Here is a 21564-nt window from a genome sequence, read left to right as displayed (position 1 = left end):
CCAAGAATTATTACATAGATGGAACCATTTATTTCCTGTAGCAGCATCAAAAGTATAACATTCCCTCCTGTTAGACCAGAAATATCCAATATCATTTGGAATATAGGAATGAGGCAAAACCTGGCTCTTGCCAAACCAATGATGCTGGCTCAAACCAGCCAATGAAGAAATCTCATCTCCCACAAATGTAAAGGATGAACGTCAGATGACAGGACACAGTCCCTTAACCAAGAACTAGAACATTTCAGCAACACGGTCAAAGGGATGCGAAATGCATGATGCACAGCTCATCATGAATAGCACCAAAACACTAGAAGCACAGGCCACAATCACAACCTACGCCCTTCCAACTAGACACAAAATTAACATAAGGCTCAAATTTTCCACCCCTCAATCATCTCTGCTTTACTGTAAACTCAAGAATCGGGAGAGAAGACCAGATAACATCACAGCTCCAACCATGACACTCTAGACCAAACCACTTCATACATACGCCTCACTACAATCCTAAATCCTTCCACAGAGGAACACATTATGACATAGTATAGTTTCTACTCGTTCATTAATGCACTTCAGCCCCATGTCAGAAGTATGAAGCACTATAATACTTCAAAACTCAAAGTATACTGCTGGAGCATGTCTCTCATTCTGGTACCAAAGCTCAGGGTTTTAGCCATCTATTGCAGAGATCTATGTTACTCGCAAATCCACAGGTACTGTTTTCAGATAAATATCAACGAGTAGCTAAACACTTGTAACCCATCTCAAAGTAATTCTGTTTAAACTGTAATATACATTTCTTAAATTTCCTCTGTGTAGCTGAGAAATTATACAAAAACAGTGCAAAAAGGATATTAACAAAGCCATTTTGCCAGTATAAACGCTTCGGCGTGCTTTATAATTAGGTTAAGCGGCATGATAGCTTAAAGAGGTGAACACTTCTCACTGGGATAAAAGTGTACCCTGAAGTAACAGGTTTGATTCCAATACAGTGGGTCCAGGAGATAAGCACATGAGACAGAGGTTTTTGAATTAGTTGCAGGTCACATTTTCTAGTCACAGTTAAAGAGTGTGGCTGCTTACACATGATGAAGAGATAAAGATGTAACCTGGAGGGCAATTTTCCAATGCCAGTACAAATCAGCGGTTTTTGTTATTGCTGCTCAGAGTTGAGTGAAAAGTCACAAGTTCAAATTCTAGTGATGATAAAGCTCAGTGAGTTATTGCACCTGCTGCAGCTTGTGGTCACAGACTGGAATAGCAGGAGGCCTCTCTCAGGCTTTCCTGCTTCCACAGGGAGAAACAATAGGTCAATCGATATACATAATAAAAAGAACTGATAATATTGGCGCTGAATATCTCAATATTTAACCCTTAATAGAAAGTGTACATTATTATTTTTAGCCTAAAATAAACTTCTTTTAAACTTTACCTAATTGAAATTCTCGAGTGTGTAGGTTTTCATTATCCTTCCTCTCCTTTACGCCCAACAAAAGAAACAGCAAGCCTTCCAAACTTAATAGGGTGAAGTGATGGCCATTTAAGTGATTCTAAATGAGAACTGTGATTATACTATTTAAGATAGTGGACACATTTAATTATTCCTTTATGAGAAAAGTGTTAGAACTGACTGTATTTTTATTTCATCTTCCCCAAAACAACAGAAAAGATGGATTTCCCTTCACCTCTCACAGACGTGGCCCGTCCTTTAGGGTGGAGGGGCCACGCCCCCCCCACCTTTTGCCCCTCATGAAGAGTGTCTGTCAGGGTGAACAAAGGTCAGCCTGACAGACACTCTTCATTTTCATCCCAGATAGCCAGAAGTGAGAGATGCGTGATTTGCGCAGACTCCTGCCTGCCCAAGCTGATCTTTGCTGGGCTGAGGAGGTCACAGCTCCTATAGGTGTGACCTCCTCGGCTCAGCAAAGGTGCCTCGAGGCCCTCCCCTGGGTGACGAGGAAAGCGTCACCCATTGACTTTGACCTGGGCGCTTCAGGTTTAAACCCTGAAGCGCCCAGGGCGAGTGTCAATCAGTGACACTTCGTCACAGAGTGGGGTCAGCAGTCTCACTGACCCCATCCCACTCTGTGACAAGGCTGGGATTGCTGTCTTCCCTCATTGGCTGACCTAAGGTCAGCCAATGAGGGAAGATAGCAGTCCCAACCCTCCTGGGACTCGAGGCTAAAGTTAAGTGTGAGTGTGTGTGTGTGATGTTTTAAAATGAATGTTTGGTGCGTACATGTTTAAATATTATGAATGTTAATGGATGTGCGTGTGTGTGTGTGAGAAAGAATGAGTGTGTGTGTGTGATGTTTTAAAATAAATGTTTAGTGCGTGCATGTTTGAATGTTATGAGTGTTGTTAATGGATGTGCGTGAGCGCACGTGTGTGTGTGTGTGTGCTTCCCGCCCGCCCCCCCTCCTAAAGTTGCCAGCTGCCACTGACCTCTCATGCCATCTGCTATCATGTTTTTCCCTGCTCTAACTTCCCCATGACAGCAAACCTATTTTAACATTGTGACCGTGTGAAAGTGAACAAATACCCCCTTTTACTAAAACAAAGTTTTCTCTGTAGAGGCACCTAACTGAGCACTCAGTTATGTGTTAATGTAGTGTTTCCCAACCTTTGGATTTGAGTTGGGGGACCTAATCTGTTAATATTATTTAATTTTCTAAGCAGTCACGGACCCCCTGAGGAGGCTTTGTGGACACCAAGAGGTCCCCGAACCACAGGTTGGAAACCACTGTGTTAATGGATATAAAAGAATCCCTTTGCATTCCACTGCTCTCCGTGATCCAGAAGGTAGATAGTCAGAACAATACTAAAATGGATAAATGTTTAGGGAGACAGTTCCAGCAATTTTTTTATGTCCTCGAGTGCCTACCGTCACCCCAGTGATTGAGCCCCAGGGGCTGTTTCATAAAGATTTCTGTACTGAGAACACGTGCCTTTATACTGGGGGAGTCAGGTGCAACTAACACCCTTTCAGAGGAAAATCTTTGTCACATGCTAGTTAAGTGTTCTTAATCTCTATTGGGGTGACGGAAAACTGTAATTCGTTGTAGTCTGCGTAGTAGCTGGAATTCCATTTCAAGAGGATAGGCTCAATAGCATCCTTGCCTCAATTACAGGGGCAGTGTAATTTTAAATTTGGCTGAATCTGGTGTTGATGGCTGAATCAGGAATAACAGTAGATGCAGGTATACTGCACTGTAAATTTACTCCATGGTGACCCCGGACATAACAGAAAAGGCTTGTATGAGTTTGTTTGTGGACCTGCACATTGCTTCTTTTACCACTACTACTTGCAAACTGTAGAAAAAGATTACACTACGAATTCGTTTTTACAATCCCCTTCATCTCTTCACTTGTTTTCCTAGGACATCATCTGTGAGAGGCCATTACAGGAAAGTTATGAGGTGGGGAGGGGCCATATCACATGTTTCGTTACGCTTCTGGCCTTTGCCCCAAGTAGTTCTTAGGAATTTGCACATTATTTTTAAATCAGTCTTCGTATGGCCTCTAGGACAAGAGCAGCGTGACCCTACTTCCTGAGACTGAAAAATATGAGGCCTAGTGCTCTCAAACCTGTCTGCTGTAATTCAGTAATGAACGCCTATTCTGGGATACATCTAAGCATCATGGGTCCGAGTGGGGGGGCGGCATCTCCTCTGTAGTCACACATTCGTCAAGGGGTAGATGCTGCCTTCCATACCTAATAAGCCCCCAAACTGCTGCATAGTAGACGTACTACTGAGTTACAGCAGACAGGTCTGAGAGATGTGTGCCTCATATTTTTGCATACAATGTATGTATGGTTCAGGCAGGGAATTCTTAAGCCCTGAAGGCGACCGCTGACCAGTATAGGTACACAACTTGGTCGAAATACGTTGGCAGTCACAGATGGTTAGCTGAAACAGTATTAATGTGCCATTGTTGGTGCACAGGGGCTTTGTTGGTCCACCACGTGGCACTGAGTTAGGTCCCCATCAGCGGACAGGGAAGACAAGAAACAAATCATACACGACAAAATCATTTACAACTTGTTGCAGTGTGGTGACCACAGTTTAATTAGCTGCCAGACGACGGTGTTGGCCTCTTTGAAAACCCACCTTCACTTCTGGCACCTGATGAAGGCCCGTTTGGAAGGTCAAACATTGAATATTTAGAGAATCCGGATAAATTCCCAAACTGGTCCCTCTCTAGCAGGGATAAATATCCACTGGGGGGGTGGCAACAATCCATGTAATGTGAGGGGCCAAAGCTTGCAAACCAGTCACATCTGCTGTACCTGTTTCGAGCACTGCTGAACTTCCTTTTCAATCGCTTTTTCTCTGAGCACACTCTGCAGGGGGTCAAACATAGGTAGAAAAACAAAAGAGCAAAACAATTTTTCGCAGTATTTACTGTAGCGATGCTTGGCTTGAGGGGCAAGATCAAGAATTAGAGTGATGAAAGCAAATGGAAAATTTTTAGTTCATACATAGTAAGAAGAAGCGAAAATGTACCTGAATATGTGGAAAAGGAACCATGGACCGACTATGTCAGGTGGCAAGGTGATATTAAAGAGAGACGCTGAAATCTATCTTCTGTCTGATCACAGCGACCTAGTAAGGTGCGCAGAGTCCCTGACTTTATGAGAGTCTAGTTATAAATGTTCCATCTTTAGACATCGGAGACAGATAGAGGGGCAGGAAATTAATCTCTCGCTGAACACTCCCCGTTATCGCCGGGCCTGAAATTATGCCACGGCTAATAAAGAAACCATGTATTAAAACCTGAAAGAAAAGGGCTGGTGTTATCTTCGGTGGCCAGATAACTGAAGCCCTGAGATGAAGGATTATTACTTTTTCGCGCCTCCTTGAAGTTATGCGAGGGCAGCAGAGGAACGGGGACAACTGTTTCTTTGGAAGGGCCTTATTAATTTCAGACAGCTCCAAAGGCAATATCCTCTGACATGCAAATACCAGCCCAAACAAACCGGCACAATCTTTGCCAGATAAAGGCAAGGGGTGATGAGGGCAGCTACTGTTGGGAGCACAGATGGAAGAGCTAGCGCGGTGGAGAGAGTGCACGCCACGGTGGCAGAGGGCCTTCATTGTAACTCACAAAAAGTATAGCCACAGCTGTTCACGAGGACCCTGCATGTGGTTCTGAGTGCACTGCACACTGCATCAGGCTCGCCCCTAGAGTGGTGGGCCAGCCCCACTGTTGCATTGTTTTTTTGTTATTTGCAATTTTTCCTACGTCACCTTTTCTTAAGTGCATGTTGAGTTTGACTTTGTTCCATATAATTTTCTTTTGTCATGGTTTCAGCTGTTGCCCACACGGATTCGTTTTGGTTTCCCTGCCACGACAACAGCTGATCACTGTAGCTCCTGCCTGGCTTAGTGGGTCTTATTAATGGACTTATTTGTTATTGCGGAACTTCATTACACTTCATATTGGAACATTTTCACCTCGCTGGTGTCTCTTACTTCGCAAAGGATACACTACATACCCACCCAAGAAAATCCACTGGTCCACCCAATGCCCATCCACAAGTAGAAGACCACATTCCGGCTGGTGGATTTTGTCAATCTTATTAGCATGAGAGTTGAGGGAAACGCGAAGAATTCCATGCTTCTTAAATGGTTCCTGAGGATAGGGCACTCCAAACCATAGCGAGGGGCAAGGTTTTTCGTATCTAGTTTACTCTGTGCACTACTGGGTTGTGACGTTTTTCTGAGAGAAATAATGGTCGTTTCTTCCATTTATGAGATTCTGCAAGGGTCTTATGTTGGTTAATTATTTAATTTGTGTAAAATTTTCTGACTTTATTTTCAGCCTGCCAATGCACTCCTATTTTATTTAAAAATCCTTTAGAAATAGTTTAAACTCTAAAGAACGTCTGAAGTGATATCTTTATATAATTGCTCTTATAATTTTATATCGCAAAGTTGCAAGAAATACAGGCTTTTTCTATTTTCCCAATTCGTCTACTGACCTAGAAATAACAACGCAGGCCACATTGGGAAAATACTGGCAATCCTACTAATTGGTGATTAATAATGTGACAGGAAGCGTCTCTAAAAGGCTGCCAGGGCCGAGTCAGAGTCAATCATATGTCAGAGAATACCCTAATTATATTGTTGCCTGGCATATGTCTGAATCCGTTCTATCCCTACCCCCTTTCATAGACACATGGATTTTATACAATACTCCCTATTTCTTAGAGCACTTGAAAGCAATTCTCTTTTGGGCCTTTTGTTCGCGAAACACTACGTGTTCTGATTATTGCTACCACCCCAAGTCTTTTAGTGCGCCATGCCATTTTTGTAAGTAATCATCAGAAATAAACTATAAGTTCCGTACATAGTATTGTTTAAAACCATCCTAATGTTTTAATCTATGTTGCTGACCGAGTATGCATTAAATTGCACCACTCATCAGTTTTCCTGAAAATTTCTTAACCCCTTAGCTGCCAGGCCTCCCCCCCCCCTCAGGTGCCGAGCCTTTTTTGGGGGGGCTTTTTGGGGTAGTTTGGGTTTAGGCCCTCATAACTTTTTGTCCACATAAGCTGCACACACCAAATTTGCGTCCTTTTTTCCCCCAACATCTTAGGGATTCTAGAGGTACCCAGAGTTTGTGGGTTTCCCTGTAGGTGACCAAGAAATTAGCCAAAATACACACCATCACACCTAAATAGTGGAAGAGGCCACACCAGCTCCCAACGCAGCCCCAGGTTTGAGAGTATCTCAACAGGGACCCCCGCCACTATCCCCTAGTGGGAACAGCAATTATTTCTTCCCGTTAATTCTGAGACCAAACACCATTCCAAATTCCTCAAGGTGTCGCAGAAGAATCTGCAAGGATTCGCGCGGGGATCGCAAACAGAACAACAAGCTGTATACATACAGGGAGATCACATGTCTACTACGGCCCAGCTCAATACCCAATTTGTGCAGTGGCTGCTGGGCCTGTATGGCCAAGAGCTCCATTGCAAAGGAGAAAAGCAGAGGGGACAGCGGACAGCCCTGTCTGGTGCCCCTCTCTATGCCCCACCAATCCACACAATAGTTTCCAACTCGACCCAGTGCCCCCGGTGCAATGTATAGCAGGCAAATCAAAACCCAGAAACTCTGCCCAAATTCCATTGCCTCCATGACCCTCAAGAAGTACACCCAGTCCACTGTATTCAAAGCTTTTTCGATATCAATCAATGCCACTGCCACCTCATCCAGTGCACCCTTTACTTCATGCAGAACGTGCGTCACATGCCTAAAGTTCAAGGTAATGCACCGACCCGGTGAAAAAAGCCACATTGGTCCGGGTGTACCAACCTACATATCATATTGATTCACTAACAACTTACACAAGATTTTGACATCCGTGCTAACCATTCTCAGAGGGTGACACGCTGCTGGGTCAAAACCATCCCCCCCAACCTGGTATGAGCAACATGCATATGGAACTCTCCCTCATGCTGGGAGGGAGCTGCCCCAGCTCCTCAGCCTCCAAGAACACCTCTAGCAATTTCTGAACTAGCTCTGTTGGGAATGCCTGGTAAAATCCAACAGGAAACCCATCCCCCACAGGGTGCCTTGGCCCTCAGCAGCCTCTGAAGTACCACACATAGCTCCTCGAGTGAAATGCTAGCCTCCAACTCCTCAATCACAATCTCTGTGACCCTAGGGATCCCCAGTGGCTTCAGTACATCCAAACACTGTCTGGATCAGATCAAGCACTACTGCGGTATACCCCCTCCATGTGTTGCTAAGACACTGCCAACACCACCTCCTGTGTTGTCACCAGCGTTCCCGTCCTTCAAGTGTTGTATGGGGGTATGGTATTCTCCATACACAACAGCTAGGTGAGGAGCCTCGCAGACCTGTCCCTCTCATGGTGTAGACGATGTCTATACCGTGTGAGTGTGTATGCATCCAGCCTGTCCCACTTTCCAGCAATACTGCTGCACAACCACAGATACTCCTCCTTCCAGAGATCCTGAGGGGGCAGTCCCCTCTCCTGCAGCTCTCCCAATTCTTGTTCCTCCTTGCACAGCTCCAGCAGTAGATGCCTGCGGACCACAATGGTTAGACCCACACAGTGCCCGACTCACTACGGCCTTCAAGGCTTCCCACTCAATTTGACAGGATCCGCTTTGCCCCAATTCCCCTCCAGGTAGGTCGAGGTAGCTTGTGATATACTCCCTGCCCATGATATTCATTAGCACATCTGCAAGGAAACTTCAAAGTCTGGCCTGCATGTAAGATCTCCCCAAGTCCATCTCGCAGCAAACAGGAGAGTGGTCTGACAAAAACGACGCTCATTGCACAACTCCCCTCAAAGCACCAGACAACACATCCCCCAGCAGAACTCTGTCCAGCCTACTTATGTGTTGTACATGGGTGAATAATATGTAAACCCTTTGTGATGTGGCCGGTGTGCTCGTCAGGCATCCAAGAGTCCCAGATTGCCCATCACTTCACGCAGTGCCCTTATCATCAGCAATTTTGTGTCAAGCCTCTCCAGCCAACACACAATTATAGTCTCCGCACCACAGTATTGGTCCATCTAGGTCTACCCCCATCTCTTCCTGAAATCTGTAGAAAAACTGGGCATCCTCCACATTAGGTGCGTACAGGTTAACCAGGGAAATAGGGCTCCAATCCAGCTGTCCTTGCAACACCAAATATCTCCCCTCTATACCTGCTTCCACATACATGGGTGCAAAAAGAATCCCCGGGCCAACCCATATCAGCACTCCCCTAGCATAGGTGGAGTAGGAAGCATGGAACATCTGATCCTTCCATTTTTTTCTGCGCCGTCTCAGCACCCTCCACGCTAAGGTGTGTTTCCTAAAGACATGCAATGGACACCCCATGACGCTTCATAAATGACAGCACTCTTTATCTTTTAATGTATGTACCGAGCCCACAGACGTTGCAGGTCAGAATCTTAAGTCCCTGTTCATACCTGTATGCCTTCTAACAGGCATACATTGGCCTGCAATGTTGTATGCAACTTTCAGACCATGCACGCATAGAGAAAAAAACAACAACAGTTAATCGAAAACACCCGCTACCGACAAACATTGTGCAGCCAATTTCCTAAGATGCCAAGACCACACATAAAACCGCCCTTAACTATCCAACTGGGATAGTGCCACTCCCCATTCTTGCCGGCCAGCTCCGTCTATTTAACTTGTGGCACAGTATCTACAATGCCTACATCACACCCTCTACAGAGCCTAGAAAGCTCAACCTTAACTGTCCGCCCATTTCAGACAGATTACCGTTACTGTTATGCCCTTAGATCAGAATCCAGTATTAGGTTAACGTGAATAGTATAAGTGTCCGGTGCTAGGACCTCCATTGCAGGAGTTTGTCCATCTCAGAAACCTGAGAGACCCCCGACCTCCCCACCCGCATTGTACCATCCAAGCCTGGGTTCCGACTGAACTGGCTTCTCCAGGAGCCCCAGTCCGACTGCCTACGGGAGCTGCCCCCGCATTCTCAAGTAGCCTTGTCCCATACCTCGAGCCAGTCCCAAAGCTCCTCAGGGTGGTTCAAGAAACGTGCCTTCCCACTGCACAGGACCTTCAGCTTTGGGAGATACAGCAGCACGTACTTAAGATTCATATTCCGCAATTTCTGTTTCACCAGCCAAAAAAAGTATTTGTGCAGCTCCTGCACTCTCTTGGTGTAATCGGAGTAAATTGCAATGGACTGATTCTCAAACTTGTGGACTGTCTGCTTTCTGGTGGCCTTCGGGATACAGTCTGTCCCTATAATTAAATATCTTTGCTATGAAGGCGGGGGCCTAAGGCAGTGGAGGAGGCACCAGCATGTGGTATGCTCGTTCTACAACAAAGAACTCTGACAGGCCCTGGGTTCCCAAAAGCTGCCGGCTCCAGTGTTCCAAGAATCCCTGTGCCGATGTCCCCTCCACTCACTCCGGGAACCCCAGGATGCGGATGTTGCTGCGGCAGGAGCAGCCCTCTGCATCCTCCACCTTATCTTCCAATTCTGTTGTGCCCATAGACATTCGGGACATCTGCTGCTTGAGAGCTGCCACATCCCCTTGCATTGTTTCAATGTTACCTTCTGCTGTAGTGGCACTTTTCTGCCACTTTACGCAAGTTTGCCCTGAGTAGGTTGACATAAATAGAAACTGTCTCCATCTTATGCTCCAGGGCCATGTGTGACTCATGAATGGCTGCAAGTAGAACCTGTGATGGTTCAGTCTTGTGGTCTGGAGAAACAGCTGAGAGCCCCGCCACCCCTTCTGGCGAGCCCTCCACTGAGAGCCAGGGTGTGGAGTTGTGTACTGGGTAGTGGTGTTGGAGGCCACTGCTCTTGGGGAACTGTCTTTCACCTGATGAGTTTGCCAGTAGGCCACAGCCTCCCTCCCAGAACAAGGAATCTGGACCCTTTCTGGGGCAGCGTGCTTGACCGCAGTCACAGATATTCGCCGGTGGCTGGCTTAAGTCCCCCCTCCTAACCTGAGGACCCGGCGATTGCCACTCTTGCATGCTTCCTTCTTCTACGTTCCTAAATTGACTACCAAGTCCTTATGCATCGTGGACACCTGCCTCAGTCTCTTTGTTGCCTCAGTTTTCCACCACTGCGCACTGGGGCTTCCCCACCAGAACTGTCATCTTATGACCCGGGTCCCTGGTGGGACACATGGCCCAACCAATGTTACTACATCCAGTAGGGCCTCCTTTGGTCTCACTCGGAGACAACCTACTGTCCACATACAATACAGCCTCTTCCTCTGACTTCACATGGGGCCACACTATATTATTGAGTCAATCCGATCTGGCCCTCGACTGGTAACCTCCGGGGAAACACTCCTGAGCCCTCACCCAGTGAACTGGGCATAAGCCGCCCCTGCTCTTGCATGCTGAGTCAGGCACTCACCATTCCGAGGGGCCCATCAGACGGGCCAGCCTCTGCCTCCAATTAAGCCCTCCTGGGCCCAATTACTTTTTAAGAGTCCCTCTGCTCTTCTAAAGAAAGGGCTCCATTTGCACCAGTAGAGGCCCAGGCCCCAGGGGGCCCCTGCAGGGACGTTCCAGGTCCCCCGTCGCCTAGGGTAATGCCTATGTCATAGCGTGCCACCACACTCCACCTCAGCACGATACCGAAGTGGGGCCGCCCCTACTGCCATCACCAAGTACTATGAAGAATTTGCAGCCTACCGCATCCGACCAAGGAGCTGCGGATGCTCCAAGTTGGACGCTTCAGTGTCCTTACAGGCTCAGCCTCAAGATAATGGTCTGTTACAAGGGCCTCAGCAATTTCAATTGGGCCCCCATATCCCAGATAACTCCACCGGGGGAGCCCCGCAGCCTCTTGACGCACTCACCATTAGAGTGCTACCCGTAGCACATAGGCCAGCACCTGCCTCTGCAGAACAGTCCGTCAGCCTCCTGGCCACCCCAGCTCCAGCCAGTCGGGTCAGCGAGGATCCTCCGACTGCCACAATTTAGACAGAGCAGATCACCACCACCGCCAATCAGGCTCATCTGCTCGGGGGCTCTGCCCCTGCAATCACCCTGACAGTCACCCGGCAGCCTGATGTTGACCAAGGGCTGTCAGGTAGGGCAGGCCTTACCTCAAATGCCATGGTGCCGAAACCTTACAGCTCCCTGTGTTGCACCAAGGGCATTCCAGGGAGCCGTTTGTTCACATCGGTCACCCACTCAACTGTGGTGCCCCAGCTGGATCTATGGCACCACAGAATATGGCAGGATTAAGAAGGATTACAGCCAGCTGGCAGGAGCTGATGAGATTTAAGTCTTGTCAGACATCTTGCCAAGCCCTGCCCCATTTTGAGTGCATACCTTACCTCAAGATATCTCTGAGCTGATGCATGCTTTTCTCGGACGCAGAGCTCGGAAACACAAAGATGTAATTATTACCTTGTTTTTTAATGCTCTGCTGTCAGTATAACATGCATTAAGTCGGAGATATTTCAAGTTAAAGCATGAACTCAATTCGCTAAAAAGATTCATGTTGACTCCTGCGGTGGTGCAGCACAGAAAACATTATGGTATGGCCCCAGAAGTTTGAACACTAGTTCTTGTGTCCACATGGAGACCTTCTGTGGACAACATGAACATAATGCGGTAATACACTCTGTATTTAATTGAGGTAGACAGTGATATTGAGGATTACAATACACAATTTTAGAGGGCAAATACAGCTTTGTTTTAGAAACGGTTTTACTTTCGTACTTCATTTACGCCGGTTAAAGAAAAGGGTTACACTAATTTTGTATAATTTGCAAGCGGTTTTGATGTTAGCTATTTTTGCTCAGTCTTGTGAGACACATACAGGCGGGCTACAACAGCATCAAGCCTTCTCTTACATGAGAAGAAGAGTAGGCGAGATGCTGGTGCAACCCACCTCTATGCAGTTATGATGGAGGCTATGAAATAGGCATGGTAAAAAATAATACACATTCTACAAACAAGTCACTGGTTTAAAGCTAAACAGAAGTAAACCTTTAACAGCTAAGCAGGGTTCCCAGCAACAGTCTCAATTCGATTTTCTTTTTCATTTTATTTTTTTAATTAATATTTTTTCCACGAATTTGATGCTCCACTTTACTCAGTGTACGAGGCGACCACCTACAGTTATGTGAACAGGCCGCCCATCATTTTGCACTTCTATAAATGGTAAAAAGATAGCTGTGAAAATCATGGGCATCCATTCAACATTTCACAATGTGCCTGCCAAGGGGCTTAGTTAAAGCTGGCATCCCTTAATACACAGTTAGACAGTCAACACATGCAGTCAACTTGTTAATGACAAAACTATTTCAATTTCTTTTAGAATGTCAGAGATTTAGTTTAAATGAAATAATTCCCTCTTCTTCGCTGGATACTGGTGGCAGCCGTGGGTACACCCACAAACATAGGACAGGACTAGTGGCGAACCATCTCAAAGCCTACAATCAGCTACAAGAATAAGGGGGAAATACACAAGACAAATGCAACTAATTGTAGAAATGCAAATAGCACACTGAGCTTTTCGAACATAAAACCCTTCCCACCAGGGATGCGAAAGACGTGCCTGAAACTCATCTGTTAAGGTGTTGCTACTTTAAACCCCATTAGACGATTTCACTTGTTGGATTCCTTACTCCTCGCTTGGAAAACCCAAGGGTAATGTGCCACAGAAAATCCTTGCATACATAAAACAACCTTTTTCAGGGCAGCTTTAGGGCGATCATATTCCTCTTTCGTGGCGCAATAAAAAAAATAGAACAAAACAGTTGATTCTGACAAACATTGCCCCATAACAATGGCTTGAAATCCACAAGTGCGCCCCTTAAGGCCTGCCACAGCACCCAGAAGTATGAGGAGTATAAAGTTTCGAGCTCCGGAAAAACACTGGACCTACAACCGAATATCTGGGCAAGAGTTATAATAATAATAATAAACATAATAATAATAACAATAATAATAGCAATAATTAATAATTAAATCATAGAAACAACAATGATAAAAATAATAACACCTGTTATGATAACAAGATATAATAATAAGATATAACAACAACAACAACAACAACATTAGTATTCATGCCCCAGTGACAAAAAAGATGATAAAAATCCTGGACCAGAATAAATTGCACCTTTTTTCATAACTATTCGAGGGTAAAACAAGAAGCAATAGATGTGGTACGTGTGAAAGTAGAGCTCACAGTTGCAATCACGTGAGTCACATAAATGAAGCACTATTTGTGACTGATCGAATTTGCTTAAGAAATGCTGTATAAACGGTAGATTAATAATCACTATCATGGGTCACGTTGTAGTATTAGGGACTGATAGCCTCTGTGTAAGAAATGCAGCAAACAACGTACATCAACTAATAATATTACTGTAAAGGATGTGGCATTGGTGTTGATTGCATTTAAGTAACGTGGTGAATGCTATACATGAAAAAGTATTATTAATGTAAATGAGGCAGCATTTGGTATTGACGGTAACTGTGTAAGAAATGCTGTAAATATTGTAGGACAAGTAATAATGTAAATAGGGCGATATTAGGTGCACAAGAAAGACTGTAGATCAATCAACACGAGATAAGAATCTGAAACAGAGTAGTAGATAAACCAAGAAGTGTTAGGAAATGTAATCGATATTTTCAACACCAATGCACACGTGAAGAGACTAGATAGCAATATATATTAACAGTTCACTTTAGACATAAAGTGAGATCTTACACAGATACAATCATTTACAAAATGGCCCTGGGAATGACTGAGCTAGAGTATAGCGGTACAAACTTATAAAACAATCAATACATTGTTCAGACATACATTGTACTCCAGGAGGCTCATGCCATTTGATACGAACACCCTGTTAATCTAGATGGGATGACGTTTTGATGAGGATCCTCTTGCCAGAAGAGATGGTTCCCAAGTGAACTTACTCTGGAGATGGCAGCTCCCAAATTTGTTTTGGGCTATTCTAGTCAAGAGGTGCTAAAGCCAAGCGAATACAGGACAGGTCTATAAATGTTTTCAAGAATATGGTGTAACAAGAGGGTTTGTGAGTAGACAGGATGGTTTGGGTGTAGAGAGAGTATGAGTGACTTAAAAGGCGACAGGCCATGGACTGACTTGAAGATCTTCTAGAGTAATTTTTGCTGTACCCCATTTTAAAACAAAGCCAACCTGACAGTTACTAAAAGTGGAGATGGGGGCTGAATCAGGGTAGGTTGGTAGGTTGAGCAGAGTGTTGGTGACAACCTTGAAAAGTTTGCCAGGGCTGGAAAAAAGCAAAGTTGTTTGCTCTGTACAAGGTAACTGATGAGATTGTAGCCAAGTAGAATAGGAACAGGGCTGAAGCTTTCATATATTGAAATGGAAATGTGGCAGAAAAGGCTGTGGAACTGGTTGAAGAGAATGATAGCACACAGGTGATGAAGTGAATGCAGCAATCCCTAATGGATGGCATGTGGGCATACTAAGTCCTGGTTCATGGCTTATTTCAATGACACTGTGTGCATGCATAACAATCACTTCTTGGATCTGAGATTCGGGAGGGAGTGCACCTGAAAGCTGAATCTCATCAATCCCACTGTCGGTAGAGGGATCATGGTTGTAAGCACTGGTCTATGTCAAGTCCAGAATAAAACCTTTGGGGTGAATATTGACATGAGTATGTGTCAGAATACCAGCAATCCTGTAATCACTTAAAGAGTGATAGTGACTTCCTTGTGCCATGTCTTCATATGGGGTAAGATTTTGCCTGCATGGCATGACAGGAATAAAAGTCACTTCTTTGCCAGTGTACGCTATGATAATGTTCTACACAACTTGCTATCTTAGGATGGAGAGGTAAGATATTCTTCTAGCAATGTGTCAAATGCAGACAAGACCACTTTGAACCCCCACAGTATTCGGGATATCATGTAGAAAAAGTATTTTTGAACATTTTAAATTTTACTGCTTTAGAAAACAACATGCAGATTGTGAACTGAACATTCATAAGCACTTCACTGATTCTGCTGAGTCGATTACCAATACACAGTTATGTTCCATCACAAGTCCCAATTTTATATAGTACCCAACATTAAAAATAGTCTTCAGATGGAGAAACCAGACTCTGCTTTAAGCAAAGTTTGCACACAATACAATCGCTTTTTAAAATGCATTGACCTAGCGCTTATGTTTCCAGAAGGCAATTTTTAGAATCACTGAGATTTAGTTTATCTGTGAACATAGGGGGAGCGAGATGTTTTACAGGGTTTGTTTATTATGTCAGGGCCGTAATGTGCAAGTATAACTCAAGGGACAAGTGTTTTTGATGGCCATGGTCTGTTCGAACTATAGAAGGGAATGGAAGGCCTACATGAGTAGCCTTAGTGGGAGGAGGGTCTGTTTTAATACATGAAAGTTTTTCAGAGATGATGTGAGAGTCAATTGCAGATCATGAGAAGCTAGTGATTGTTAAATTAGTAGCTGGAAAAATGCTCTGTAAACTGATCTGTCTTCAAATAAGGTATTAATTATTAAAAGAAGGTACAGTCAAAGTGCCATATAAAAATACAGACTTTAAAAACAAAAATTAGAACAATAAAGACCACACCAAAATGATATTTGTACACAAATACTGAACACTTTAAAAAGTCCCAAATACAGTCAAACTCGATTTTCATTTATTGTAGGACAGAGTTAAATTACTGCTTGTGTACTGCAAAAGAGCGCACACTAGATACCATAACAACAGTCCTAGAATACTTGTGGGTAAATTCTATGTGGTGGAATTAAGTGCATATCGATATTTTGGTAGCTAGATAATTTTGAAGATTTTTTCTGCACACTACACCCTTGAAATATTTATTCTTCCAGACAATATTCACATTCTACCAGTGCTGGATGCAAGAACGGAGGTAAGAGAGAAAGGAAACCAGGAGGCAAGGGAACATTTAAAAACAAGAAACTCAATCCTGGAAATGCAAAAAACGTACTCTGGGCTTTCATATTTTGGGCGTGATGCTGTGGCAACAGAAAAGGGCCAAGTCATGAGGAGCAAAGTCTGCCAGTCAACTGCCCCGAAGAAATTAGCAACCAGTCAAACGTGATAGGAAATCTGCTTTATCTCACTCATTCAGTCTCAATCCCGATGCAGTTTAAAATATCTCATGTGGTTAAGGCATTTACTCCACAGAGCTCTGTGTACTCAGTAAGCTCCACGGTATAATAGCAGCAACCTAACTGGTGGATATCTCACATGCAGAGCTTATAAAAGTCAAACATCTGCTCGCTAGTGGCAGCTTATCTAATATTCACGTGTGGAGTTATGAGTGTTTTTGCTTTCTCAATGGCACTGGCATCGAGGTGTTTGTTAACGTCCATCGAGCTCCGAGCCATAAAAAGATATGAACAAAAGGAATACTGATGACCCTTTATTTGGGGCATTTTTGGGGGTGGATCCTGCTGGGACTGAAAATGTGACCTACACACCTGCTCTGATTGTGTCCTGACGTCCGCTGAACCGCAGAAATTGCATCACAGCACATTTGACTAGGGCCATCCGGGATCTAGCTCAATAATAGCTGGGTAGATATCAGGATCCCCTGTTTTTTCAAACACTGGATTTAGTGAAATCTTCACACTGAAAAAATCCACAGATTGTATTTTGGAAACAGAAGGGTAGAAAACTCCCCCGAGCATTCCACCAGGTCCATACTTAAAAAGAAGGAGCCTGTGGTCCTGGAAATCACATACTTTGTTACGAGAGGGAGCAAAGAAGGGAGAGAAGAGAACAGATCAAAGGTAATACATATTTGGTGCCTTATGTGGCACCATTTCTTTTCAAATATATATATATATATATATAATATTTTTTTTTAAACTGCATATAAAATATTAATTCCTATGACGGGCTATTTTTGACACTGATGATAAAATGATGTCTATCAAGTCAAGAGGCTTTCAAAAAGTAAACCTTCCTTAATCATGAATGCTCTTCCAAAGCATATGAACATAATATCCACCTCTATTCAACAATAACATGTTAACAAGGCACTTAGAAATATGTGGCACTCGTGCAGGAATCCGCAGCAGAGGCAGAATAATTATGTAGCACATTTTGGGCAAATAAAATAATGGCAAGTTTTGCTGCAGTCATATTAAGTCAAGTGGGTGCTTGTATATCTCTTTAACATATCTTAACCATTAAACATGGCTTTGGGCAAACCACTGCGGGGGAAGAACAGAAGTCCATGGGTAGGGAAAGCAATGTAGAGCAGAGTGGGAGAAACAAAGCCAGGAAGATTCAGGCAAGCACATCACAGAGGTAGGCGGAGGAGAAGCACGTGGGCTAGACAAAGCAACACAGAGCAATGAGGAGGGGGCAAGAGAAGAACAAGAGGTAGACTGCTGGAAAACACCTGCACTCTGATGAAGTACTTAAATGCAAGCAGTGGAAGGCCATGCTCCACAGGAGGGACAAACAGTTGAAGAGGAAGTAAATCCCTCTCAAGGCAATGAACCAAAAGTAAACATATGAGACTGACAATGAAGCCAACCAATGGTAAGCAGTGGGCAGGCTCTAAGCCAAATGTGAACTGACAATAGGTCTTCCGTACACAGACAGTTGGTTAGTATGCATCTCTATATAGAAGGTTAGCAGTCTGTAATCACTATTGTCCTCTTTCATTTATTTATATTTGAGCACCCTGTAAACTAAATTATTCCCGATATCTGTTTTCTAATACTCTTTCACGTGGTTCCTAGATATTACCGTAAATCACACATAAATAGGCAAACTGACAGAATGTGAATTTCCAAGGTTATTTGGTTAATATATTGTTGCAGAATATTTTGAAATAGTTGAGTCGCAAAGATAATCAGTTTTGAGCTGTTTCGTACAGTTATAGCCGATTCAAAGTGATCAAAATATGAACTACTGTTTATATTTTTGGAGCGCATTCACAATATACATTTGGGTGTGTTAACATGTGACTGTGTGCAAGGTCGGTATAGTCCATTCCTTAAGGAAGTAAAGGAATAATGCGATACCTCACCTCTTCATCTGAATCGTCTGCAAATGCTGAATGTTTTGGCAAAAAGGCAGGTCTCTGCAGGAGCTTCTTTGGCATAATGAGCCCATATCTGTGAAAAGAGATTCATTGTTATTCTATGCCAAAGAAAAAAGGCAACGCAGACAGGGACCCTGTGACAGTATATATTGTAATTTAAAAAAAATCACAGCCCTTTGTAGGCTCGGACAAAATTTGTGAAATTAAGGAATTTCACATTACCCGGAAATCATGAACGTTTGCATAACGTGATTTTGTGTAATTTTCACTCACAGAACGGTTCACATAGTAAATGTTTTGCAAGACGAAAGAGCAACCAGGGCACTCCAAAATAATAAGTCCAAGATGAGTAAAGTTGAGGAAATACTTTAATCCTTTTTATTGGGAAATTCAATTAGTACTCAAAGATATTCAAGTCCACATGTTAGAACAGGCATATGAGAGTTCAGAAACAGCCAAAACGTGTTTCGTCCTCACAGACTTTTTCAAGGCTCAGAAACTAAAGTTGAAAAAGGCCAGTTCATAGAGTACTTCTGTTAAACCTCAAATGTGGTTCTATACCAAAAATGATGAATAATCCAGCAGAATAAAAGGTCCTCCCTTGTGATATAGGGAAAGGTAATCTTCCAAAGCAGAGGGACTGTACCGTGGAGTGTATCCGTAGTATAGGATAACACTAAACAAAAAGGCCTAAATAGACCCAGCCTGCACTACTCCAGAATCCGAGATTACCTTTCCCTATATCACAAGAGAGGACCTTTTATTCTGATGGATTATTCATCATGGTGGTGAAGAGTGGCACAGAGTAGAGTGGCATCGAGGGGAGGGGAGCTGAGTGGCGTAGAGGGGAGTAGAATGCCACACAGTGGCACTGTGTGGAGTGGCACAGAGTTCAGTGGCACAGAGAAGGGTGTTGTGGAGTGGAGTAGACTGGTACAGAACAGAGTGCAGTAGAGTGGCATAGAGTGGGGTGGCGTAGAGTGGGATGGGATACAGTGGGACAGAGTAGAGTGGGGGGCACAGTGGTGTGGAATAGAATGGGGAGGCGTAAATTGGATTGGCATACAGTGGAGTAGTGTAGAGTGGCACTGAGTGGAGTGGCACAGAGTGGCATTGATTAAATTGGTGTAGAGTGGAGTAGCGTTGTGTAGAGTGGCATATAGTAGAGTAGCATAGAGTGGGGTGGAGCAGAGTGGCTTGGCATAAAGTAGAGTGCATAAAGTGGTGCAGGGTAAAGTGGAGTAGCGTAGAGTGCCATACAGTGGCATTATGTGGAGTGGAGTAGAGTGGTGTGGCGAAGAATGGCGCAGAGCAGAGTGGCGTAGAGCTGAGTGGCAGAGTAGAGTGTCATGGAGTGATGTAGAGTGGCACCTCGTGGAGTGGCGTAGAGCTAGATAAAGTGGAGTTGTGAGGTATACAGTAGAGTGGCATAAAATGGAGTGCTGCAAAGTAGAGTGGTTTACAGTAAATTGAGTAGAATAGAGTGGCAAAGAGTGGCATTGTGTGAAGTGGCGTAGACTGGAGTGGAGTGGCAATGAGTGGCGTAGATTAGACTGGTATAGAGTGGCATAGATTAGACTGGTATAGAGTGGCATAGATTAGACTGGTATAGAGTGGTGTAGAGTTGAGTGCACTAGAGCAGAATGGTGTAGAGTGGCATACAGTGGAGTGGAGAAAGGTAGTGTGACGTACAGTGCGTATAGCGGAGTGGTATGGTGTGCAGTGGCACTGTGTAGACTGACAGAGTAGAGTAGCATAGAGTCAGGTGCAGTAGAGTGGGATAGAGTAAAGTGGCGTGGGATAAGGTGGTGAGGTGTAAAATAGAGAGGCATAAAGCCGAGTGGCGTAGAGTTGAGTGGCATACACTTGAGTGGAATAGAATGTCATCGACTGGCATTGTGTGGAGTGGAGAAGAGTGGGGTGGCGTAGATTAGAGTGGTACAGAGTAGAGTGGTGCAGAGTGGAGTAGAGTGGCACTGTGAGCAGCAGAGTGACGCAGAGTGGTGTGGAGATGTGTAGTGCAGAGTGGAGTGGAGTACAGTGGTGTAGAGAAGAGTGGCGTAGAGTGGCGCAGAGTAGAGTTATATAGAGTTGTGTAGACTAGAGTGGAGTAGAGTGGCCTGGACTAGAGTGGCATAGAGCAAAGTGGTGTACAACAGAGTAGCATAGTGTAGCGCGGAGTGGTGTAGAGTGAAGCAATGTAAAGTAGACTGGCGCAGAGTAGAATGGCGTGGTGTAGTGTAGAGTGGAGTGGCACAGAGTGCTGCATAAAGGCACTGTATGGAGTGGAGCTGAGTGGCATAGAGTAGAGTAGAATGATGTAGAGTGGACTAGACTGGTGTAAAGTAGAATAAAGTGGCATAGAGTTGAGTGGCAAAGAGTTGAGTGGCTTAGACGGGCATAAAGTAGAGTGGCAGGAAGGGAGGTGGAGTGCAGTAGATAAGCGTGGAGTAGTGCAGAGTGGCATGGAGAGGGATAGTGATAGTGCAGAGTGAAGTGGAGTAGTGTGGTGTAGAGTAGAGTCGAATAGAATTGTGTAGAGTAAATTAGTGTAAATTAAGAGTGGAACAGAGAAGAGTGGCATGGAGTAGAGTGGCGTAGAGCACAGTCGCATATAGCAGAGTAAAGTTGCGTAGTGAAGATTGGTGTGGCATGGAGTATAGTGGCATAATGTAGAATGACGGAGTGGAGAGTGGAGTGGAGTAGAGTGCTGCAGAGAGGCACTGTATGAAGTTGAGTGGAGCAGAGTGGACTAGAGTGCTGTAGAGTAGAATGGAGTGGCATGGAGTAGAGTGGCAAGGAGTGAGGTGGAGTGCAGTAGATTAACATAGGGTCGAGTGGCACAGAAAAGAGTGGCGTGGAGTGGCATAGAGTACCGTGGCATAGAGTGGAGTGGAATATGTTCAGTGGTGTAGAATAGAGTAGCATAGAGTACAGTAGAGTGGTATTGTTGAAGTGGAGTAGTGTGGGACTCGAGAGGCGTAGAGTGAAATGGAATGGCAGAGTGGAGT

General features: G+C 44.5%; 1 protein-coding gene across 1 annotated transcript in view; it reads right to left on the bottom strand.

Annotated features, from left to right (window-relative positions):
* Nucleotides 1-21564, bottom strand: part of NSRP1 (nuclear speckle splicing regulatory protein 1) — a 230780-nt gene that overhangs the window by 160039 nt on the left and 49177 nt on the right. The window contains exon 2 of the mRNA XM_069226261.1: nucleotides 18539-18626. Within this exon, the coding sequence (XP_069082362.1) occupies nucleotides 18539-18626 (88 nt within the window). The remainder of the gene's footprint in view (nucleotides 1-18538; nucleotides 18627-21564) is intronic.

The sequence above is a fragment of the Pleurodeles waltl genome, chromosome 3_1, assembly GCF_031143425.1.
Source record: "Pleurodeles waltl isolate 20211129_DDA chromosome 3_1, aPleWal1.hap1.20221129, whole genome shotgun sequence".
NCBI classification, from domain to species: domain Eukaryota; kingdom Metazoa; phylum Chordata; class Amphibia; order Caudata; family Salamandridae; genus Pleurodeles; species Pleurodeles waltl.
The sequence above is the reverse complement of the archived record's forward strand: the minus strand, read 5'-3'. Positions and strand labels throughout refer to the sequence as shown.